At 36.3% G+C, this 21,079-nt stretch overlaps 1 protein-coding gene across 2 annotated transcripts in view; it reads left to right on the forward strand.

Annotated features, from left to right (window-relative positions):
* Nucleotides 1-21,079, forward strand: part of gpc6a (glypican 6a) — a 200,212-nt gene that overhangs the window by 143,956 nt on the left and 35,177 nt on the right. The window contains exons 5-7 of one of the 2 annotated variants that reach the window (XM_079615036.1): nt 10,935-11,065; nt 13,469-13,612; nt 15,471-15,500. In XM_079615036.1, the coding sequence (XP_079471162.1) occupies nt 10,935-11,065; nt 13,469-13,612; nt 15,471-15,500 (305 nt within the window). The remainder of the gene's footprint in view (nt 1-10,934; nt 11,066-13,468; nt 13,613-15,470; nt 15,501-21,079) is intronic. The other variant, XM_079615037.1, reaches the window with a different exon arrangement.

A 21,079-nucleotide genomic window follows, 5' to 3' on the forward strand; every position in this document is an offset into this window, starting at 1 on the left:
ATTTGATTTATTGATTTAATTTAATTTCATTATTTATTGTATTTATTATTTTATTTTACCAAACAAATTGCAAGTATATATATATATATATATATATAGAGAGAGAGAGAGATATGAACCTATAACATTATATATATATATGTATATATAGTTATAGCTTCATATTTCTCTAAATAAAAAAAATATTAAATTAAATAAATTATATATGTTTATCTAGTTACATTATTTTCATGAAAATGTATTTATATATTTAATAAAAATAATATAATACTGTATTTCAAAAGAAAACATAATTTTTTTGCTTTATGAATTTTGCGTTTAGAGTAAATAATAGTCATGAAAATACTATCACAATGCAAAAATAAAACAAACAAAAAAATCTCAAAACCAATGAAAAGTGTAATTATTATTTAGCCCTACATTTATTTTGGGGGTGAATTGCAACCAGAAAATATTTTTTTTGCAATCTACCAATAAGGACAGGATGTTGGCGGGGCGGCAGTGACTCAGTGGTTCATGTAGGTTGTCTACAAACCGGAAGGTTGGTGGTTCAATCCCCGGTTCCACCTGACCAAGTGTTGAGGTGTCCTTGATGCAAGACACCTGACCCCAGCTGCTCCCGACGAGCTGGATCGCCTTGCATGGCTGACACCGCCGTCGGTGTATGAATGAGTGAGTGAATGGGTGAATGTGAGGCAACTTGTAAAGCGCTTTGGTGGTCATTGGGTCTGTGAAAGCGCTATATAAATGCAGTCCATTAACCATTTAAACAACCAATTATTAAATGTAATCATGACGAGAATTTTTTTTTAACGCTCTCTGATTTAAAATAGTCTGTATCATATAAACAGTAATCATTACATATCAACATTTTAATATCTGAATGTAACTGTGCTGGGTTCTAAATCTTCTTTTCTCTGGTCTTCTAACGCCTTGGCACATTTCCTGCAGGACTGTTGACACATCCGTCAGGTCTGGTTTACACGTGCTCTAATGCTGATGTGTGTCTCGGTCCAAAGCAAGCACGCTAGAACAGAATCTCTGTGTCCGGATCCGTGCTCCTCATAAAGAGGCTTTTGCACCTCGGTGTGCATTACAGCAGGCGTCCGTCCTCTGGGCTCATCGTGCTGCCGTTTTCTTAGCAATGCCACAGTGAAGCCTTATTTCATTTTCAGCAAATCAAGCGAAGTCTACAAACCCTGCATTTAGTCAGAGGTTTCTCCTTTCTGACATGTCAAAAGACGTTTATCTGCACTGATCTGCCATCAAGAGCACCGGCTGTGTCATTTCGCAATGGCTTGTTTTCTTCCACACATTTTTGTAAACACTCACACAACAACGGCTTTGAGTTGTTTGACGTCAGGTCTTCAGCGTTTGAAAGCCTTGAATAGAGCAGCTGCGTTTCTGCGTTTCTGCGTTCAGTTAGGAAGCAATTACTTCAATTACACAGTTGCAGCTTTTTCGGCTGATGTTTGGCTCATATTAACTTTGTTGAGCATGATCCATACCGTCTTTGTCCAAATCAACTAATTAAATCATCTCAGACCCGGTTTGTGAATCTTAGTTACTTTCAAGTGGGCACGTTTTCAGGACGCAGTCTGTTGAGGCTCATCTGGCGCGGGCTAAATTGTTATTTTTCTGTGATATGCGTGTTCATAATAAAGTGGAATATGATGACAGTACTTGACATGCTTTGTTGATGAAACATCTGACACTGACACAAGCAAAGCGCAGTCGAGTGGTTCTTCTGTTGCTCGTTCTTCCTGGACTCACTGAGTTTGTCTCGCAGGTTTGCAGCAGATTCATGAGATTGTGATTCATTGCATGTTGAATTGAGACATAATTACAGAAATTACAAAAACATGCATGCACAGTTTCATATGTAAAACAAATATCTACTGTTTAACCCTGTACAATCTGATATATGAAATAATAGTCAGAAAAATCTGATTTTTTTTTTTTTGTAATAGAACAGTTTATTGAACCCGTATGATACATCATACTTTTATGGATCATATCTGATATAGGAGAATATGGTGCTCATACTCTCTGTTCACCTCAGTTTCATTCAGAGACCCAAACTTAGCAAATATATGCAATTTGGTGCAATGCTGATATTTATATGCCCAAAAAGTAAGATGAAATTCTGATGCTTGTAATGTAAATCAATGAGATATTTATAAAAGTATAGCAGATACTTACATCAAATTATAAAAATATCAGTCATCACTATCTCTTAGTAAGATCATATTTAATGCTTAGTTTTATGATCAATAGCGTTGTAGTTTTATAATGCAATACCATAATAATTGAAAACCTTCATCAAAAGCCTGGTGATCATATTTTATACTCATGATTTTTAAAAAAAGAAGATATATGGATAATTAAGTAAATTTTAGTTATTCAGTCCAATACGTGTTTAAATAATACTAACAATATAAAAGTTATGCTAACGTTTAAAAATCAGTAAAGATTTCACAGCTATACAATATGTGAACACGACCTAAAGACCTTTTACTTGCTAAAAAAAGTATAAATTATCACTCAGACAACAGAAGGAATTACAGTAGACCGTGTGCAACAGGTTTTCTCAGCAAAGTTTTGATCATTTTGATAATTTCATGTATTAAATATGATAGAGTGGGCTTTATAGGGTTAAACCGGCCTAATCATTTGCTAGTTTTAACCAAGGGTTACACTATTCAATGTCAAATGTAAAATCCTCTCCGTCTTTTCCATTGTGACTCATAAATCAGAAGTCAATTGCCTTTTTGCCAATTGATTGAAAAAGTCGGATTGGAATTCGTAAACTGGCGGTTTCAATTTAGATTTTTCTCCACCAAGTTATTTGTGTCAACAGAAAAGCTTGATCTTCCTGAATTAGACGGTTTGTACAAACGCTGACAGACCTTCAACCGAGGTTAAAATATTAAAACCAGTTAAAATTCCTCTTTGGCTTAAATGTTATTTATAAAAAGTTTATTTTGTTATTAAGATGACTTGAAATGTAGTACCGGGTGTGTTGTGGGGATGGACCAGCCTACTGATTAAGAGATTCAAACAGGAAGTTGATCAGTTGTATGGGAACTCTAAAGGAAATGAGACTGTACCAACGTTGATGTATCAGAGGGGACATAGGAAAATGTGATGTCTTGATCAATAGCCGCGTTTCCACTGTCGGGCCAGTGCGAGCCAGGGCTTTAAACGGGCCAGTAGCACCGGGCCTGCGTTTCCACTATCGGGCCACAGCGCTTCACTAAGGCTCAATCCCAATTCACCCCTTGCCCGTACCCCTTGGCCCTAACCCTCCGCGTTTTGCGCGTTCACGTCTAGGGGAAGGGTGTCCAGATTCTTGTTGCGATAGAGGGGTAGGGCTACATAGCCCTCGAAACTGAGATTTTTCAGAGGCAAACTCCGAACGGAGGGCTACGAGAAAGTTCCTAGAATGCATCGCAAATCACCGGCGAGATGGCTTCACAAACGGTGAAAGAAAGTCACAAATGTATGTATTTCCTAATATGGTGGTTTTCTTGAGATTCAGCCGCTAGCATGTTGCCTTGGTAACCAGGCAGACAGTGTTGCTTGCTTCGCTACTAAAGTTAGTTACCTGGTATCGTTAATGAAGCCAAACTAAAGTAAAAAGCATTTGTTCTCACATGTCTTTATAAAGCGAGTGAATCAGTCCGGCATCGCGTGGTTATCGTGTAAACACAACACGGCTATAATTGAGTTATTGACTATGTATCTCACATTGAAACATTTACTTTCACTTTACACTACCAGCAGCCATTACGACAGAGATTGCCACAGTGGAGGACGGCATATTGGTATCGTTGTCAGTCGTTGTCATGAAGAAATCCTGTAAAACCTTGTCGCTTCCATAACGTCAGAGCCATCGTCGAAGACTGATGACGTATCGGGTTTATGAAGGGTTGTTCCAGTTCGTAGGGGAATATTTCAACCCCTTGGCCATTGTAACTCTGTTTTAAGGGCCAAGGGGTACACTCGAAAACAAGGGGTAGGGACAAGGGGTGAATTGGGATTGAGCCTAAAACACGGCCGTAACACTCCTCTCTGGAACAACGTCCAGTAACCCATCATTTCACCAACAAATGCAAGTTTTATCAGAAAACCAATCAGAAAGAACTCACTGGAAACAGCGTGATCACAAAACAAACATGAAAAAAGTGACCGTGGCATTTTTGTTGTTTACTTGAATATTTAAAATCAGGTAAACTCCGCCTCTGTTCGTAACCCCTCCTCTAGCCCGAGCTGGCCCGCTTTGGCCCAAGGTGTTCGACGGGCCAGAAATCCTGGCCGTTGGCCCCGATCAAGGTTTGTGTTGTTATTGTTGTGAAATGTTGTATGGTTTTGTTTCACCTTTTTGTTTTTGTGGTGCTGGCCGCCTCATAAACTCAGTGTATGTTTTGTCTAGTGAAGGTTGTTACTTATTGTATCCTGGGAAAGGTGGAGTTGAATTTTGTCCTCTGTCAGTTTGAAAGGCTCAAGCCCAATTATGTCCTTTTTGAAGAATGGATATTTCCTGTGATGAAATACAATTTTTGGATCTTATTTTTTTTAACTGTTACAATTTTGGGACTTTTTCCCTGTCTAATAAGGCTTGATCACTTCTTACTTATGTGTTTTTTAACACAAAAAAACCCCTGTCACAATTGAAGACCACTTTGCTCCGTGTTTTGTGGCGATGGACTAATTTTTTTGTTGTGGTTTGCTAAGCCTCATGGCAGATCCATCACATTCACAGAAGACATGCCGGGAGGTTCGCCCCGTCTACTTAACACTTTCTGTCCGTGAAACCCCTTGATAGATCCCTAGCCTTCATCCACCTCCATCTCTTATCCTTATTTTTATCTTGACCCTTAACATTTTATTTTTGCCAGAAGGGGGAAAAAATATTAACCTTGATGGTGGTTGACTGACGTTTTTTTTTTTTTTCTGTTTCTTTCCAGTCAAAGAAATCGCCTAGCTTTTAATCTAATATATCCCTTGATATATCATATCTTGATAATTCCAAATGAACTTTATCATGATATGCCCAACACCTTCAGCCATCAAGCAGCACAGGTCGAGTGGTTTGGTGAATCTGAATGAGCCGAGCAGCTTCTAGAACAGCACCTGAAAGCAAAACCCGGTGGCCGGCTCTCACAGACTTCACAGTCTCCAGCCGAAACCTCGCTCTGACCTCCAGCGAGCTCCTGATGGAAATCTAACCAAGCATCACGAGCAATCTGAGTCCTCAGAGTAAACAAACAGAAGTGCTCTTCAAAGCCTGAGGTCCGGAGCGAGTGTGTCAGCGAGCGGGTCATTCACACCGATGCAAAGAGCCGTGATTAAACTCACTCCTCACACTTCAAGCCTTAAAGGACACACTCAGAGACGGAGCACTTATAATAAGAGTCATATACATGTGGCTTTGTCCTTCTGCGTTTGAATTTGAATCAGTTTGGGGGAGCTAATGCACCAAAGTAATTAATACGGGTCGTGGAGCTCATATATTCTCTGTAGCTTCAGGGGGTGTTGGTGGAAGGAAAGGAGGAAGTCGTTATGGAATTATGTTTTTTAATTACTGCACAGATACAGGAAGTCAAATTTCAGCCTATTGATCGTAATGTAGGCTACGTCTTAATTTGCATACTTTGCATTAAATGTGTGGTAAGACAGTATTGAACTACATTAACCACCACTGACTCCTTCGTTCACACATAGCGTGTTTTATTTATTTATTTATTTATTTTATTTTATTTTATTTTATTTTATTTTATTTTATTTTATTTTATTTTATTTTAATTTATTTTATTTTATTTTATTTTATTTTATTTTATTTTATTTATTTATTTATTTATTTTATTTATTTTATTTATTTTATTTATTTTATTTATTTTATTTATTTTATTTATTTTATTTATTTTATTTTATTTTATTTATTTATTTTATTTATGTATTTAATTATTTATTATTTGTTTATACAGTATTTTTTTACAATATTTTATTAAAATTATATTTTAATCATTTTATCATATAGTTACATTAATTGCCTACAGTAAGCATTTTTATTTGCTATTTTATTAAAAATTATTTATTTTATTTTGTTTTATTTTAACATTTTAGGATTTTAATAAATTACTTTATTTAAAACCAATCTTTATTTTATTTTGTTATATTTTATCATATAGTTACAACCATTTTCTGCAGTATTGATGTTTTTTATACAGTAAAAATAATACAGTATTTTATTAAAAACTCTTTATTTTATTTTATTTAGTTTTGTTTTATTTTGTCATTTTATCATATATAGTCAAAAGCATTGCCTACAGTATTGAAGCATTTCTTAATTTGTTATTTTATTAAACATTCTTCATTTTATTTTATTTTATTTTATCTTTTTACTATATAGTTACATTTATTGCATACAGTGTGGAAGCTTTTTCTCCATCTCCGAAACACAAACAATTAATAGGTAATTGTAACATGATGTTTAAATTAAGTAATATCACAATGTGAGATATAAAGTTGAATTTACGACTGCCTTTTTATTTTTACTCTGAGTTGAATAGCCTTCCATAAAATTCATCATTACTTTAATGTAAGGTTAATTTCATTCGATTTAAAACTGCTGTAACAAATTCTGCCTCACACAGATATTATTAAACACGGTAATGATACGGTAGACACCTCTGTTTTATTACTTTCAACATGATTTGGAACTATCTTGCATATTATGTTGATTAATGACATGCACACATTTATGGATGATTTTCATTTAAACGGCAATGAAAAAAATAGATGTTTTGTATTACAGTAAGAGTGAACATTTTTTTTCTGTAATTTTCTTCTTCTTTGATTTTGAGATGACAGTTCTTCATGAGATTACAGATTCATGCTAATGTGAAAAATCTACCATTAAATGTGAGTGAATGCGCATTACAGCGACTCTTGGCATTACAGATATTTGAGAGCGCTACACGTCCATCACATTACAGGATCAAGTTTCCCCTGAAGCAGCGTTTAGATCTCCAGCTTGTGTTCAAAATGCCCTGTAAATGCTTTCTCTGACGCTGGACTGACCTACATTATAGCGTTGCATGCCAATAAAGCCCTGCAAGTTTTCATTTCTTCAGCCATTACCGCGCCACTGCGTTCGGTTTCCGTGCACTCGTTCGCCATGAGCTTTCCCACAATGCACCTCTAATTGTCAATCAAGTCTTAAATCCCTCTTTTGTTCGTGAATGAAACACGGTGTCCATCATGCCCTGCTTCCAGGGGCATTATGAGGGGTAACCTAATGAAAAGATCAAATACTTTTTCTCTCGCCACTCGCACCGATCAATGCCATCTTCCAGTTTGCTCTAATAGGTTCCATGTGAGCGCAAATTAATAACACGGAGGTTTAATGACAGGACTGTGCGACTGGCGAATCATCAGTCTTCAGCATCGATTTGTGCCCGGGTCCACTCAAGAGTAATCTGCTCAACGGTGATGATGTCCCACCGCTTCTCGTCCTCATGCTGCGTATAGTCCCCCTTCCTTCTTCTGAAATCGAGTGTGATAATGAAAACTAGAGCCCTTTTTATGAAGCAAAAAGGAAGTCGAGGCTGATAATGAATAATGTAGGCAAGAAAATTTTGGTCACGTCTTTTTTCCAAGTGCATAAAATGAACTTTGCAATGTGATATCCGTTCTCACTCAACTGGCTCCATAATTAACAATTCAGCAAGAGCTTCTATATATGGCGCTCATTAATAAATTATCATACGCTGTGGAAAGGAATACTTCAGGCTAGGTTTGATTTTATTCTTCACTGCAGTATATGTAATATTATCACATTGATATGAAGGTACAGCGAGCCGTGATGACTGTACGGCAGGGATCACAAGCATCTGGCCTTCCAGAACCAGGAGTCAAAGTCACTTTTTTTTAGTCCATTGTAAATTATTTTGGCATTTGGTTGATTATTACACAGCGTATGGGCTAATGAAACATGCAACCACTATTTTCTGTGTTTATAAAAACATATCATTATGTTTATATGTTTTAAACAGTTTTTTTTTTAACACACACCAATAATAAGCTTAAAAAAAGCTCAAAATCAAGTTTTTTTTTTAAATGTTGTAACATTTTCTTTTTTATAAATGTTTAACCTGTTTTTTTAACACACTGCTTCTAAATAACATATACCAACAAAAAAAAATAAGTTTTAATTTTATGTTTATATAAAAAATTAAATTAAAATATAAATGAATAAATTAAATATAAATTATTAATGAAATATATATATATATATATATATATATATATATATATATATATAATTTATTTTAAAATGTATTATTTAATTAACAGTCTGATTTATATATTCATGAAATTATTTAATATTAAAACATTATATTTAAATAATATAACATTTAAGGCTTCTGTTTGCAGCGTTCATCAGTAAGTCATGTGTAGGTGATAACTGCATGTTTAATTTGAGCTGAAGTGTCAAGTTTTTTTATTTTATTATTATTATTTTAGACACGACTGAAAGTGGCCATTTCTGAGTGATTTGTTTACTTTGTAATTGGTCTTTCCATCTCCACCAGCGTGACCCATGCTAATGTGTGTGATATGGACATTATTGCTTTTACAACGCAATGGGCCAATCACAGCGATGTGGAAGCACTGCCTCCTCTCACAAGCCATTTTGCTACACTCACGACCTCTGTAAGGACAATGCATGTCAAGGTTGAACATATTTTGCAGCAATTTCTGCACCTACCAGATTACATTCATGAGCAATCAGATGTATTGCTGTGCTATCATCCATAAAGTAATGCGCTACACCTCAAATATGATGTCCGAGTAAACAATATTCGGACCTGCGCCTGGCTTATCTGTATCACTGCAGGCTTAACAGTCCGATCCTGTTATCATAGAAGTACATTCAGTATCTCTCTGATCATTTTAATGGTCTTTTAACATAATTGCTCTGTGCTACAAAAATAAATAAATGCATAAAAACTGTATCCAGGGATCGGCCGCTTAGTGAAGTGAATTGCTTTTTAGTTGCTTTTGGAAAAATTAGAGCTTTAATGCAAAACTGCCCTGCTCAGATACTGACTGAATCTCCACAGGTCTTCATCTATTATTTGTTTGTCCTGTTTTCACCTCAGTTTTACTGCGGAAATCTTTTCAAATTTCACAACTTTTTTTCTTAGCTACATTTCACTAGTACATTTCCGTGTTTTTATCTGCATAAATAGTTTTACACTGGACTGCAATGAGATTGCATTATATCTACAAATGGCATCCGAAGCCAGCAAAAAGCTTGTTTACAATTTTCTGAAGCCAGCATAACCTTCAAAGGTGACATTTGAATGTCTTAATGAAACGTTCAGTCTTGTTTTTTTTTTTATTTTTTTTTTTTTTTTTATTGTGTTGTGTGATGGATGATTGAGCTGTCATGCTTTTTTTATATCAGGCCTTCATACTATTTTTCCCCAGCATGGATTTAATAAGACAGTAGACTATTGAACATGGCACTTGCTCAGTACTTCAAAGAATGTCATTTACTATGTTTTTACCATGCTATTTTGGATATTACAGTAAAGTACAGTCTTTCGAATACTTCAGTTTTGGATACTGTAGAACTACCGTGGTATTTTTTGACATGCACTGTGACAGTACCATGGTATTCTCTTCATAAAGTACCATAAAGTGTCATGATAAATTAATGTCAGTACCATGTTATAGTTCAAAGTACCATTTGAAGGACGCATTACCATCTGGTACTATCACTCAGATTGCTACTTTTTCCAAGGGGCTCAGTTAAACATGGTGTAAAATGCCCCAAAACACAGTTTTGTTATGCAGCACGTTATGTTTAAAAAAGCATGATAGTACTTTTTGGCAGGTATACCATGTATACCAAGTTTTTACATTTTGTTTACTTGGAGCCATGGTGCTATGACACAAAAAAAACAACAACATAGGTTTACCATAGTTTCATGCCAACAAATGTTAGCTCTCAGTATGCGACTATGAGGAAAAACACAAATGAAAACGTCGGCTGACAGAAAAAAAACACACAAAATACACAATTTCAAACAACCAGCTGAGACAAATCAAGAGTTGAATTACTGCACACGAGCAGATTCTTTGGCATCTTCCCATTTTCCAGGGTGATTTTGAGGGAAACGTACACATTACTGCCCTGCCAGTGTTACTTATTCTAACAAACTGTCTTTCGCAGCGAGAAACACATAATGACTCTCCGTTTGTTTGGCTGCAAGCGACATTATAGAGAAACGATACGTCTCAAGACTTCAAAATATGAGCGCAAGGGAAAAACCTCGAGGATAAAATCAATTCTCTGACACTAATTGAATCAATACATTACATGTTTTTATGCCCGTGTGACAGTCGGATATACAACTCGGTGAAGTTTAACGGGAAGTTTAATGTGTATTGAGCCGAGGTCCTGTTGAGCCTCATATTTAGCGTGAGTCCATCTGTTGGACACTTCATCTGGTTTACTGGCATGCTTGTGCATATTAAATTAGATTAGTTTGAGGACAATAAATGTTAATTGTCATCTGTTGAGCTCAGACTTTGAGAATATAGCTTTTTAATTAGCATAATCTGCTTGATTGCATAACAGACATCATTTAAAGTCAACATGACATCAAAACGACTTTCCTAGATCAATTACTGGAATATTAATGCATGTTATACCAAATAAAAAAAGCATATTTTTTAATTGCATATTTTTTTTTACTTTTCCAGTCGACTAAATATGGTCAGTAAGATTCAACATATTGATTTTTTGTATTTTCCTCCGGATCTAGATGGAGGAGAGGGGTCATGGCATCACTGCATGTGTGTTGTAGGTCTCAGATCTTGTGTGTGAATGTGTTTTTTGTGCCGTGTTGTGACAGATGCCATGCTGCTGGTGGCTGACAGACTGGCGGGGCCCTTTAACATCGAGGCCGTCATGGACCCGATAGATGTGAAGATCTCTGAGGCCATCATGACCATGCAGGACAACAGCATACAAGTTTCAACCAAGGTATGCTTGCACACACACACACACACACACATATAGGCAGGCATTAATGCAGGGACACGTGCACGCTCACACAAATATCAAGGGCCAAATCTCCTCAAGCTGCAGCTATTCCATGTTTCTAAAGGATTTTGAGTGAACTTGTATATATAAATTCACACCTTAAGAAAAATGTTTTCCACTACTCCCATATAGTGTTTGTAGACTATATATATATACAGTATGTTTGTATTGAACATTGAGAGAACAGCAGATTGTGTGTGAAAATCAATCATAAAAGTGTTTTTTAATAATGTCCCATAAATTGTTCCATAAATACAGTCATTAAAATATGTTAATATAACAACTTAATGCGTAAATATAATTATTTTAAAAAGTAAAATATTCTGAAAGCACTGAATGAGATCCCATAATAATGTAATATAGATTTACAGTTTATTACATGATATGATAAATATCATATTTTTTAAATATGACGGTTTCATTATAAATATGGTGATTATATCTAAGGTTGACACCCAACTTAATACATGATATTTCCCATCTGAATGTAACCATGTCATGTCAACAAATGGAAAAGTCAGCCAGATATATGTATTATCATGTTAATTATTGTGTCTTACGCCTCGACATCAGCGGGCGCCTTTTACCCCAAATGCCATACTTTTACATATTCTTCTGTTATTGAAAATCTTCCTCTTTAATTACTTTGAACAAAACTGAAAATCATTAACAAGACCTTTGTCTCAAAATATAATCAATTATGTTATCGATTCTCATTTGCAACTTAAATCTATAACGTGTAAAAAAAAAAAAAAAAAAGATCACAGAGCACGATGTGTTCGAAATTTCACGTATGGATTGTTCCCATAGTATGAATAACATTTTTACAGACATTTGGTCACAATTTTGATCAATATGCATGTTACCCACATTGTAAAGCCACACATCAGGTAAGCTTTCAAGAGGAGCTTTCACATTCAGGGGAATTAGCTGTGTATCCCTGACGGACGTCCATGCTGAGGGCAGAACGCATAATAAAATGTGGCCTTATCCACAAATACCGTTGTGAAAGAAGGAAAGAAATAAGCACAGCCTGTCTTTGGAGTGCTGTGGTCTGCTGTTACATTAAAAGCTTCTGGAAAGCAGGAGGACCTGATTGAAAATGCACAGCAGCCATGAACATCAGTGTGTACATGTCAGCCAGAGACTTTGAATGATAATCATAGTGACAGATCGTCCGACATCAGAGCGCAGACAACATCCTGCCATAAGAGCCGGCCGTGGCATTAAAATGTTCCATCACTGTCAGCTCACCCAGAATGCATTGCATCTACGAGACGTTAGCATGCATGTGAATGCAAAGCATATGTTATTTCTCTCATGCCACACATTTGTTAAGTGTTTGCTTTGGATTCGATCAATGGAATCCAATTTAAACTCTTTTTGGTCAGTATCCTTGGAATTGAAATGCGTCGGTCAGCATTTACATTTTTTTTTTTTTTTTTTTTTTAATCGGCAAGTGTTAATATGCATGGCAATTTAGGCACTTTAGATATTTGTGAATGGGATTTTTTAGAGGTATTATCGATTTGACTGCACTCACTATCATTATGAGAACAAACCTTGAAGTGAGTTGAGCTGAATATAGACACTATTGTCTTCTGAAGAGCTAAACTGAATCAACATTAAAACTAAAATGAGCTTCATACATAGTGACACTATTGTCTTCTGAAGCTTCTTTACAGCTGATATGGGATTTGTTTAGTAGTTGATGAATTTTGAAACATTAACACACTGTGAAGCTGCTTTGAAACAATCTTAGATAACGGGCTATATAAATATATGTGAAATTGTGGTGGCAATAGTGATATGATGAATCAAAATTATTTTTGAATAAATATTATTGATAATATGAATAGGAAGAACTAACAGTTAATGCTGATGTCCACTACAGCGCCTCTTGTGGAAACATTGAGAATGTGATTAAATGTAATTCATTGCATTATGAATTGTGGTTGTGTGCATTTTAAAATGCAACCATGCATACAAATTGGTAGGTATTCATATACTTGTATAGAGTTTGTTTCACGCTTTAGGCATCATGTTATATCAGGATGTGGTGTTTACAAAATGTGGCTCAAAATGTGCACACTGAGCAAATTAACTTAAAACTTTTATGCAAATGCTTTTATCCAGAGCGACTTACACTGCATTCAACATTAATGGGGAATTGAACTGGGAATTGAACCCATGCAAATAAACAATTCAATGCAGGATATGTCATCTCCTTCAAGAACGCTCCACGGCACCATACACACCCTCTCATCGCACTTTATTCTTCACTTTCAGCTGTTTTTATACCCTAACCACACAGGCTGATGCCTTCCCACTTGGTAATTATAGGTATTTCAAGGATGCGGTCATCCCAAACCAGCTGGAATGGGCCGATCTGCCCGCGGGATCTCGGATGTGTTCAACAGTCGCTTCAGACCGTACAGCCCAGAAGAGAGACCCACCACGGCAGCCGGCACCAGCATGGACAGACTGGTGAGTGGGCGGCGGGAGGGCAGAGCGGGGCAGTGTGGGCAGGCGTGGGTGGGCAGTGATGACCTATGGACTTCAGACCCAGGAAAATGCCATGGCAAAAGCTTTGGTGGCGATGCAAAAATGTGAAACATATAATTTATTGGTCACACTTTAATTTGGGGAACACATATTCACTATTAACTGTGTTTTTGACACCCAACTTAATACATTAAATAAATTTTTGCCTCAATAAACTCCTAATTATTGCCTATTAATAGTAAGGTAGTTATGTATTGGGTAGGATTAAGGGCTGCAGAACAAGGTCATGCAGAATTATGCATTAATATGTGCTTTATAAGTAATAATAAACAGCAAATATTTTAGTAATATGCAAGCTAATGAGCAACTTGTTAATAGTAAGAATTGGACCTTAAACTAAAGTCTTGCACTCTAAAAAATGCTGGGTTGTTTCAAGCCAATTTTGGGTAAAATATAGACAAACCCAGCCATTGGGTTAAATGTATTTTTCAATTACATTTTTAACCCAATGTTTGGGTTTGTCCATATTTTACCCAAAATTGGGTTGAAACAACCCAGCATTTTTTAGACCAGTTTCTTAAAGGTGAAGTTTGTAGTTTCTGCGACACTAGTGGCACCTAGCCGAATTACAAAAATAAAGCATATTTTCAAACAACATTTCAAACGCCTCTTTTGCACATCGCGCCTCCCCCAACTCAAACATGACAAATATAGTTATTACGGGTGCTTGTGAAGGCATTTCTCAACAGGTAAAAGTAGGCTAATTTCAATAAAATTTATATTTTTGTGTCAACTGAGCAGACTAACACTCTCGCTTAAAATACACCCGTCCAACATTTCAGTGCCACAACTGTTTGAGGCTAAATAAATATTATAAAATGGTGCATGTCTTTCTGAACAGGTGCATGATGATGCTGTACGGTATTGAAGCATCCACTGTAGTGTTTCATCGCAATGCCCCGTTCACTTTAACGTGTTTAAACGTTTAAGTTCGAAATTCAGCAAATTTTGGCTTGCACTTCTGTAACGAAAGCTGAATGTCTTTTCTCATGTAATGCATCAGTAATGTTCCCACTGCGGCTAAACATTAGCCACGCCCCAAACTCTCACGATAGGTTGAGCTGGAAAGTGATTGACAGATCTGAGCGGACCGCTCTCAGTGTTTTAGATGGTGCTCAATGTTCACACTTTTGGGGGAGATAAACCCATGAATGGCATAGTAATAGTCAATAAACAATAAACTTTGTTTAGAGAATGTATTTTACAATAGCAAATCCTACACTTCACCTTTAAGGGTTAAATCACAGAGAAATTAAGTCAGGTTTAGTAAAGACTTCTGATGAAGTGTCTAAGTGTGCTTGAGTTACTCTACTGGAATGAAGTCTTCTGACTCATAATACTTAACAAGAATAGATGAACATATGAATTGGACTTAAAAGTAGAACAAGATTGCATTTGTGTATAATCTTATTTTAGCCTCCGGCTTACTGTGAGAATTCATTTAAAATGACTTTCTATCCAATATGGGCAAGTACTTTTTTCTCCAGTCGGTTGTGCATTGGATGAGTTTAATGTTAACCCTCAAATATATAATGGAGAGACGTGACGGTTAAATAAATGTTGAGTTAGAGAGAAGCGTTTGCGTTTGCTTCGGTTTTTTTTCCAGAGACCGAGGAAATGGGATGGAATATCCCAGCAATGCCATTCATCAAATGTAATCGTGCATATTGCTTTTCTGTCTAATGCATATTTATCATGTGTTTTCCCGTGGTATTCTTTCTCATCTCCTCTTTCAATGAAATACCTTTTTTTCCTCTGTTTTTTTGCTTCCGCATCCCAGAGGATTGTCTGGAGGACGATGCAACACAGCGTAAGCCATCCAAGCCTCCTCTCACTTTACCTCCGTCATTTGTCTTGTGTTTTCCAGCCTTCTCTCCATCTTTCCCCCTCTCCTTCATCTGCTGGTGTACTCATGAGTAGTAATGCACTGTATATCCGTGCTGGCAAAATATAAGTTGTAGGCATGGACTATAATGGATCATCCTCTCATTAAAGGGTAGCCACTCTTTTTCATGCATATAATGCACAGGGACTGTATTCAGACACAAAAGCATCATAAAACTAGTATGAGGGTGAGTAAATGATGACAGAATTTGTATTTTTGGTAAACAATTCCTGTAAATATAACTGTTGATTTTATTTTGTTACCTCCAATATGGTCAGAGGAAGTACTACAGTTCAAAAGTTTGGGGTCAGTAACTTTTTTTTTTCTTTTTCTTATTGTCTTTTTTGGAAAGAAATTCATACTTTTATTCATTGAGAATGCATTGATGGAATCAAAAGTGATCAGACGTGCAGAAATGTATAGTGTTACAAACGATTTGTTTCAAATATATGCTGTTCTTTTGATCTTTCTATTCATCAAGGTTTCAACAAAAATATAAAGCAGCAGCACAACTGTTTTCAACATTGATAATAATCATAAATGTTTCTTGAGCAGCAAATCATCATATTAGAATGATTTCTGAAGGATCACGAGACACTGAAGACTGGAGTAATGATGCTGAAAATCCAGCTTTGATCACAGGAATAAATTACATTTTAAAATATATTCACATAGAAAACAGTAGTTTTAAATTGTAAAAAAAAAAAAAAAAAAAAAAAACATTCATAATGATATTGTCTTTTTTTTTTTTCTTTTTTTTTTTTCATTTTTAATTACATATCTTATCGACCCTGAACTTTTGAGCTGTGCGTGCGTGTGTGTGTGTGTGTGTGCGTGCGTGTGTGTGTGCGTGTGTGGATAAATAAGTAGCGCTTAAGCTTAGGTTGCTCCAGAGGGATTGTTCCTGTAGTAAATATCAGTTGCTTGCTTGGAAAAAAGGTTAGCTAAATGACAAATAGCCTTATATATCTTAACCCCCCCACCCCCCTTGTGTGGCCCTTCATTGCGCGATGACTGCAGAGCATTACACCATTTGCATCTGTACAGCTGACCATTACTACAAATTACCCTAGAGTTTTTGAGAAATGTGTTTTGCATTCGCTTCAATTCAGTTTAATTCAAAGTGCAACTGTTTGTCATTACATTGATTGTGACACCAGTGTTTAAAAGGTAAACAAATTAACATTCTCATCTCAGTTTCACCTCTGTCCCATTCTGATGTTTATGAAGAGCAATGTTGCCCAAATAAAACCAATTCTGATTATTATCCGACCGTATCAGAGAGGCATTTAGTTCTCATGCATTTTAGTAAAAGCCAGAAGCCACTGGCCCATTACAGCTCTTTTCAGACCTGGCTAATAGACACAAACCCCAGAGATCTGCCAAGTTTGATGGCTAACCATACAACACTTGCTAACTTGCTTATCTCCCATTTGCTTGTTTTTCGTGTTTTAATGAGCCTGTTTGTGATGGAAACATCACAGCAACTACAGAAATCAGCATGACAAAAGAGTGCAGATGAGCGAGTGTGCGTGTGGTCTGATATCAGCAGGTCAACACGCGTCGGCCATCGCACTGAAATGTAAAGATGCATTGACTGAGCCCTCGCCAAAACGCAGTATTGCTGCTACATTGATTCTTCCTGTGCGCGTCTGGCAACCGTACTCGTGGGTCTCTCCTCTACACCCAATTTATTTTCATCACTGTGTACATGACTTGAGTCGTAAAAGAGCCACTGCTGCTAACCTCGGGGAACAAAAGCGTTGTGGAGGCTGTTGCACAAGGTTTAAGTGAGAGCAGGGTGGACGTCCTTCATAAAATAATGATCTCTATCAACTTGGTGAATGTTTTTTTTTTTTTACATTTAAAGCAGACATGTTCACAAGTCCCTAAAAGCCAAGTCAAAGTCAAAGTCAAGTCAAGTCTTTGTTCTATTTTTAGCAATAGTTCTGGGATAAGGTGACATAATAACTCAACAAATCGATCTGTGGAAACGAGCTGGACAAGATTTGTATGAAAGTGTCCGTCCAGTCCATATGCAAGCTAAGCTTGGTAAAGTTGTATATTATATGCATATGGTAGCAAATACTTGGTGAAAAAAAACAACAACATGAAAATGACATGGAAATGTGCACTTCTTGAAAATGGACAGCAAGCAAGCCACAGCTCCCCTTTGTATTAAATGATTGCTTTAGAAATTAAATGACACAAAGATTGTGTTCATTTATATAACAGCTCTTTCCAATAGGTGATGAATATGCGTGTCTTCAGATGTGTCACATGCGTATGATATATAATAACGCTGGCTTGGTGTGTTTGCTGATGCACATATTGATTGAGAATGAATGAATTAAGAATGAATAGTGAAATGTTGTGTTTCATGCTGTCATGTGGGTACTAAAGAGAACGTAATGGGGAATGCCTCACTAAAATGAGTCTCTGTCTTCAATTCCAAGTCAAGTCACATGTCATTTTGTATTGTGACTTAAGTGCGACTTGAGTTTCCATCTCTGTTAAGAAATTTTAGCAGTGTTTTGTTTATGGTCATTTTAAATGTTTGGTTAATAAAGCAACTGTTATGATACATGTCAAGTGGTCACTGAAAGTAAAAAAGTAAACAAAAAAGAATGAAAGCTTGTCTCCGCCACGGTATAGAAAAATAAAAAAAATATTTTTTTATTTCAAAATATGTTTTAAAACATTTTATCTCACAATTATTACTTACTTTTTCAGAATTGTAAGATATAATATTACAATTGTGAAAAAAGCTGATAACACTTTAATTAGTAATTACAGTAAATTATGCATTATCACAACTAACCCCAAACCAAACCCTAAACCTAACCATAACTCTATAGTACTGTAAGTACATGTACATTAATATTACTCCTTTCTTATTTGAGTAAGTATAAAATCAAGTGTAACCAAACATCTTTATTCTCAGTTTTATAACTATCTTTGTCGTTATAGTTATCATCCTTGATGAATTGTGAAATGTAAAAAAAAAAACTCACAAATCTGAGAAAAAAATCAGAACGGCAAGATTTAAGCTTACAATTACTAAAAAAAGTCAGAATTGCAAGATGTTAACTCACTAATTATTAAAGAAAAAAGTCAGAATTGCAAGATGTAAACTTACAATTACAAAAAAAATCAGAATTGCAAGATGTAAACTTACAATAAATTTTTTAAAAAAAGTCAGAATTGCAAGATGTGAACTCACAAATTACTAAAGAAAAAAGTCAAAATTGTGAGATGAAAAGTCAGTCGCAGTTACCTTTTTATTTATTTTTTTATTCTGTGGCGGAAACAAGCTTTCATAAAAAAGGTCAGATGTAGAAATCTTTTAAGCATGAACATGAGGCCTAAATGAGCCACTCTCTTGATTTTGGAGCTTTAAATGTCTGAAATGATTTGGATCAGAGACCTGCCGGAATCTTCCTGTCTGTGAATAGGGAAGCACTTTTGCAACTAAAAGCAGCAAGTATCATAAGTATGATTAAGGAAATGAATTTACATAGGTTTTATAGCTCATTGAAGTTTTAATGGAAGCACTTAGCCTTGAGACTTATAGACGTCCTCTTGGGAGCAGAGCGAACGAGAACAAGCCATTTAAAGTAACGAGGCTCTTCATGCCGTAAGACGCTGAACAGAGTCCGGAAGTTGAGCTTGTGGTGTGTTAAAGTACTTGAAGATACATGTAGATAGCTTCAGCTGTCATACTCTTTAAGCAGTGATAGATTTATGGGTTCACATCACAGATATCAGGGTTTCCATCCACAATTTTATATGCAAATATTGGGTAATTGCATCAAAAATTCTCCAATGGAGATCAGGAAGTGAATAAAATATCAAAAATGTTTATAAAAACTTGAAATGCATGTCATGCCATGTCGTTACGGTCTCATGGGATAGTAAAGCGTCCATTGTATGCACACTTCAGATGGTCACCGGAAGTAGTTGGTCTTCTGGGTACTCTTCGCCTCTTCCTTGAATAGTAAGAATTTGGACATATTACTCGGCTCACATACTGTTTTTTTGCCTACTATATAGTATAAGTCATATTCGGATGCAAGGATTGATCTGCGGAGTGTTTTGAAAACGTATTTCTGTTACAAAAATAAAACTAGAACCTGTTACTAATTCCTGAAATGACAGAAATTACACTTATCTAATCCCTCAATGGTTTATCCTAGACTGGAATGAAGAAAAAAGAGACTTTTTGCCATCGAAAGTTAGAGGTCTCAATACAAACTCAAACATTTCTCATCAAATTCATCCAAGACCGAATTATCTGAGCATTGATACCCTTGTTAATGTTGTAGCTCTAAACGTTTACTGTAGGTGGCTCTTCTGTTTCTCTTAAAAGAGGAAGTTTAGAAGAAATTCTTAAAATGAATAAACTCTCATATAAAACAAAACTGAGAACTCTGGTTATTCTCCTGAGCTATGAAAGAGCAACCTTTGATCCTGCAATACAATCTTCTTCTTGGATGCGTCTTTGAAGTGCATGTTCAGTTTAGAGAAATCACAAACGTGAAGTCCTGCTAGACTGTGTTTTCAATTGATAAAACACGGTCTGTGGCTAAATGGTCAGTAATCCACCTTGTGGAGGATGTTTCGGAGGCGTTCGCTCGGTGCGCGCCTACTTTATTATGTGTAGGCGTCTGACCGGACTGTTCCTCATCTAGCTTGAAGGCTTGTCTGACTAATTGCTTGACTTCCAGATATCTCTGGCTTGTGTGTACAGACACGGATTGACGTAGGTTAGAAGATAAGGTGAATATTTGGTCTTGGTTGCTGGTGATTTGTTGGGTATAATGAGAGTCAATTGCGGTTTTGCTACAAATCATGCCTATCTGATGATGCATGAGCCGAAAACTGTCTTCTTGCATTATGAATCATCACCTGTGATTTAGTATGTTTTCCCAGCCGTGATTGCTCCTAATTTGCATCCCAGCATCTACAAAGATGACAGGGCATCCAAAGAAAAATGACCGTTGCGTTTTCGTAAACCTATGAATAAGGTCACAGAGTTCCAGCAGGAATAAACACAATGTCGTTTAGCAACTGATATTTGTTTCTAAACCAAATAGGAACGCCTTCATTAGAGATTGTGAGCACCATTTCCATAATACTCTGCATCTCCAGTGCATGTAGGAGGCTTTCAACAGCAAACGTGGGTCCAGGCCAGAGGAGAAATGGAAATAAGTGAAGAGGTTTCGGAAACTCAGCAGCATGTTACAAGATGAAGAAGTGAGCCACATCTGCGGGGTTAACACTGAGTCAGTCTCATGCTACACAGTCGGCTTCATGTGAATCAGGTCTGGAGAGTATATGCCTGCTGGGAGACTTGTAAGTGTAAAGGGGAATATGCAATCCTACCTCAGCTTTTTAATTATATGGCAGAAGGATTTTATGTTGAACTTGGCAAGAAGCGCTCTGACTAAAACAACTGGATCCGTGTTCTCTTTTAGCCTGCCAGTGGCACATTTTTGTCCGTT

Source organism: Phoxinus phoxinus, assembly GCF_949152265.1.
Source record: "Phoxinus phoxinus genome assembly, chromosome: 6".
Lineage (NCBI taxonomy): Eukaryota > Metazoa > Chordata > Actinopteri > Cypriniformes > Leuciscidae > Phoxinus > Phoxinus phoxinus.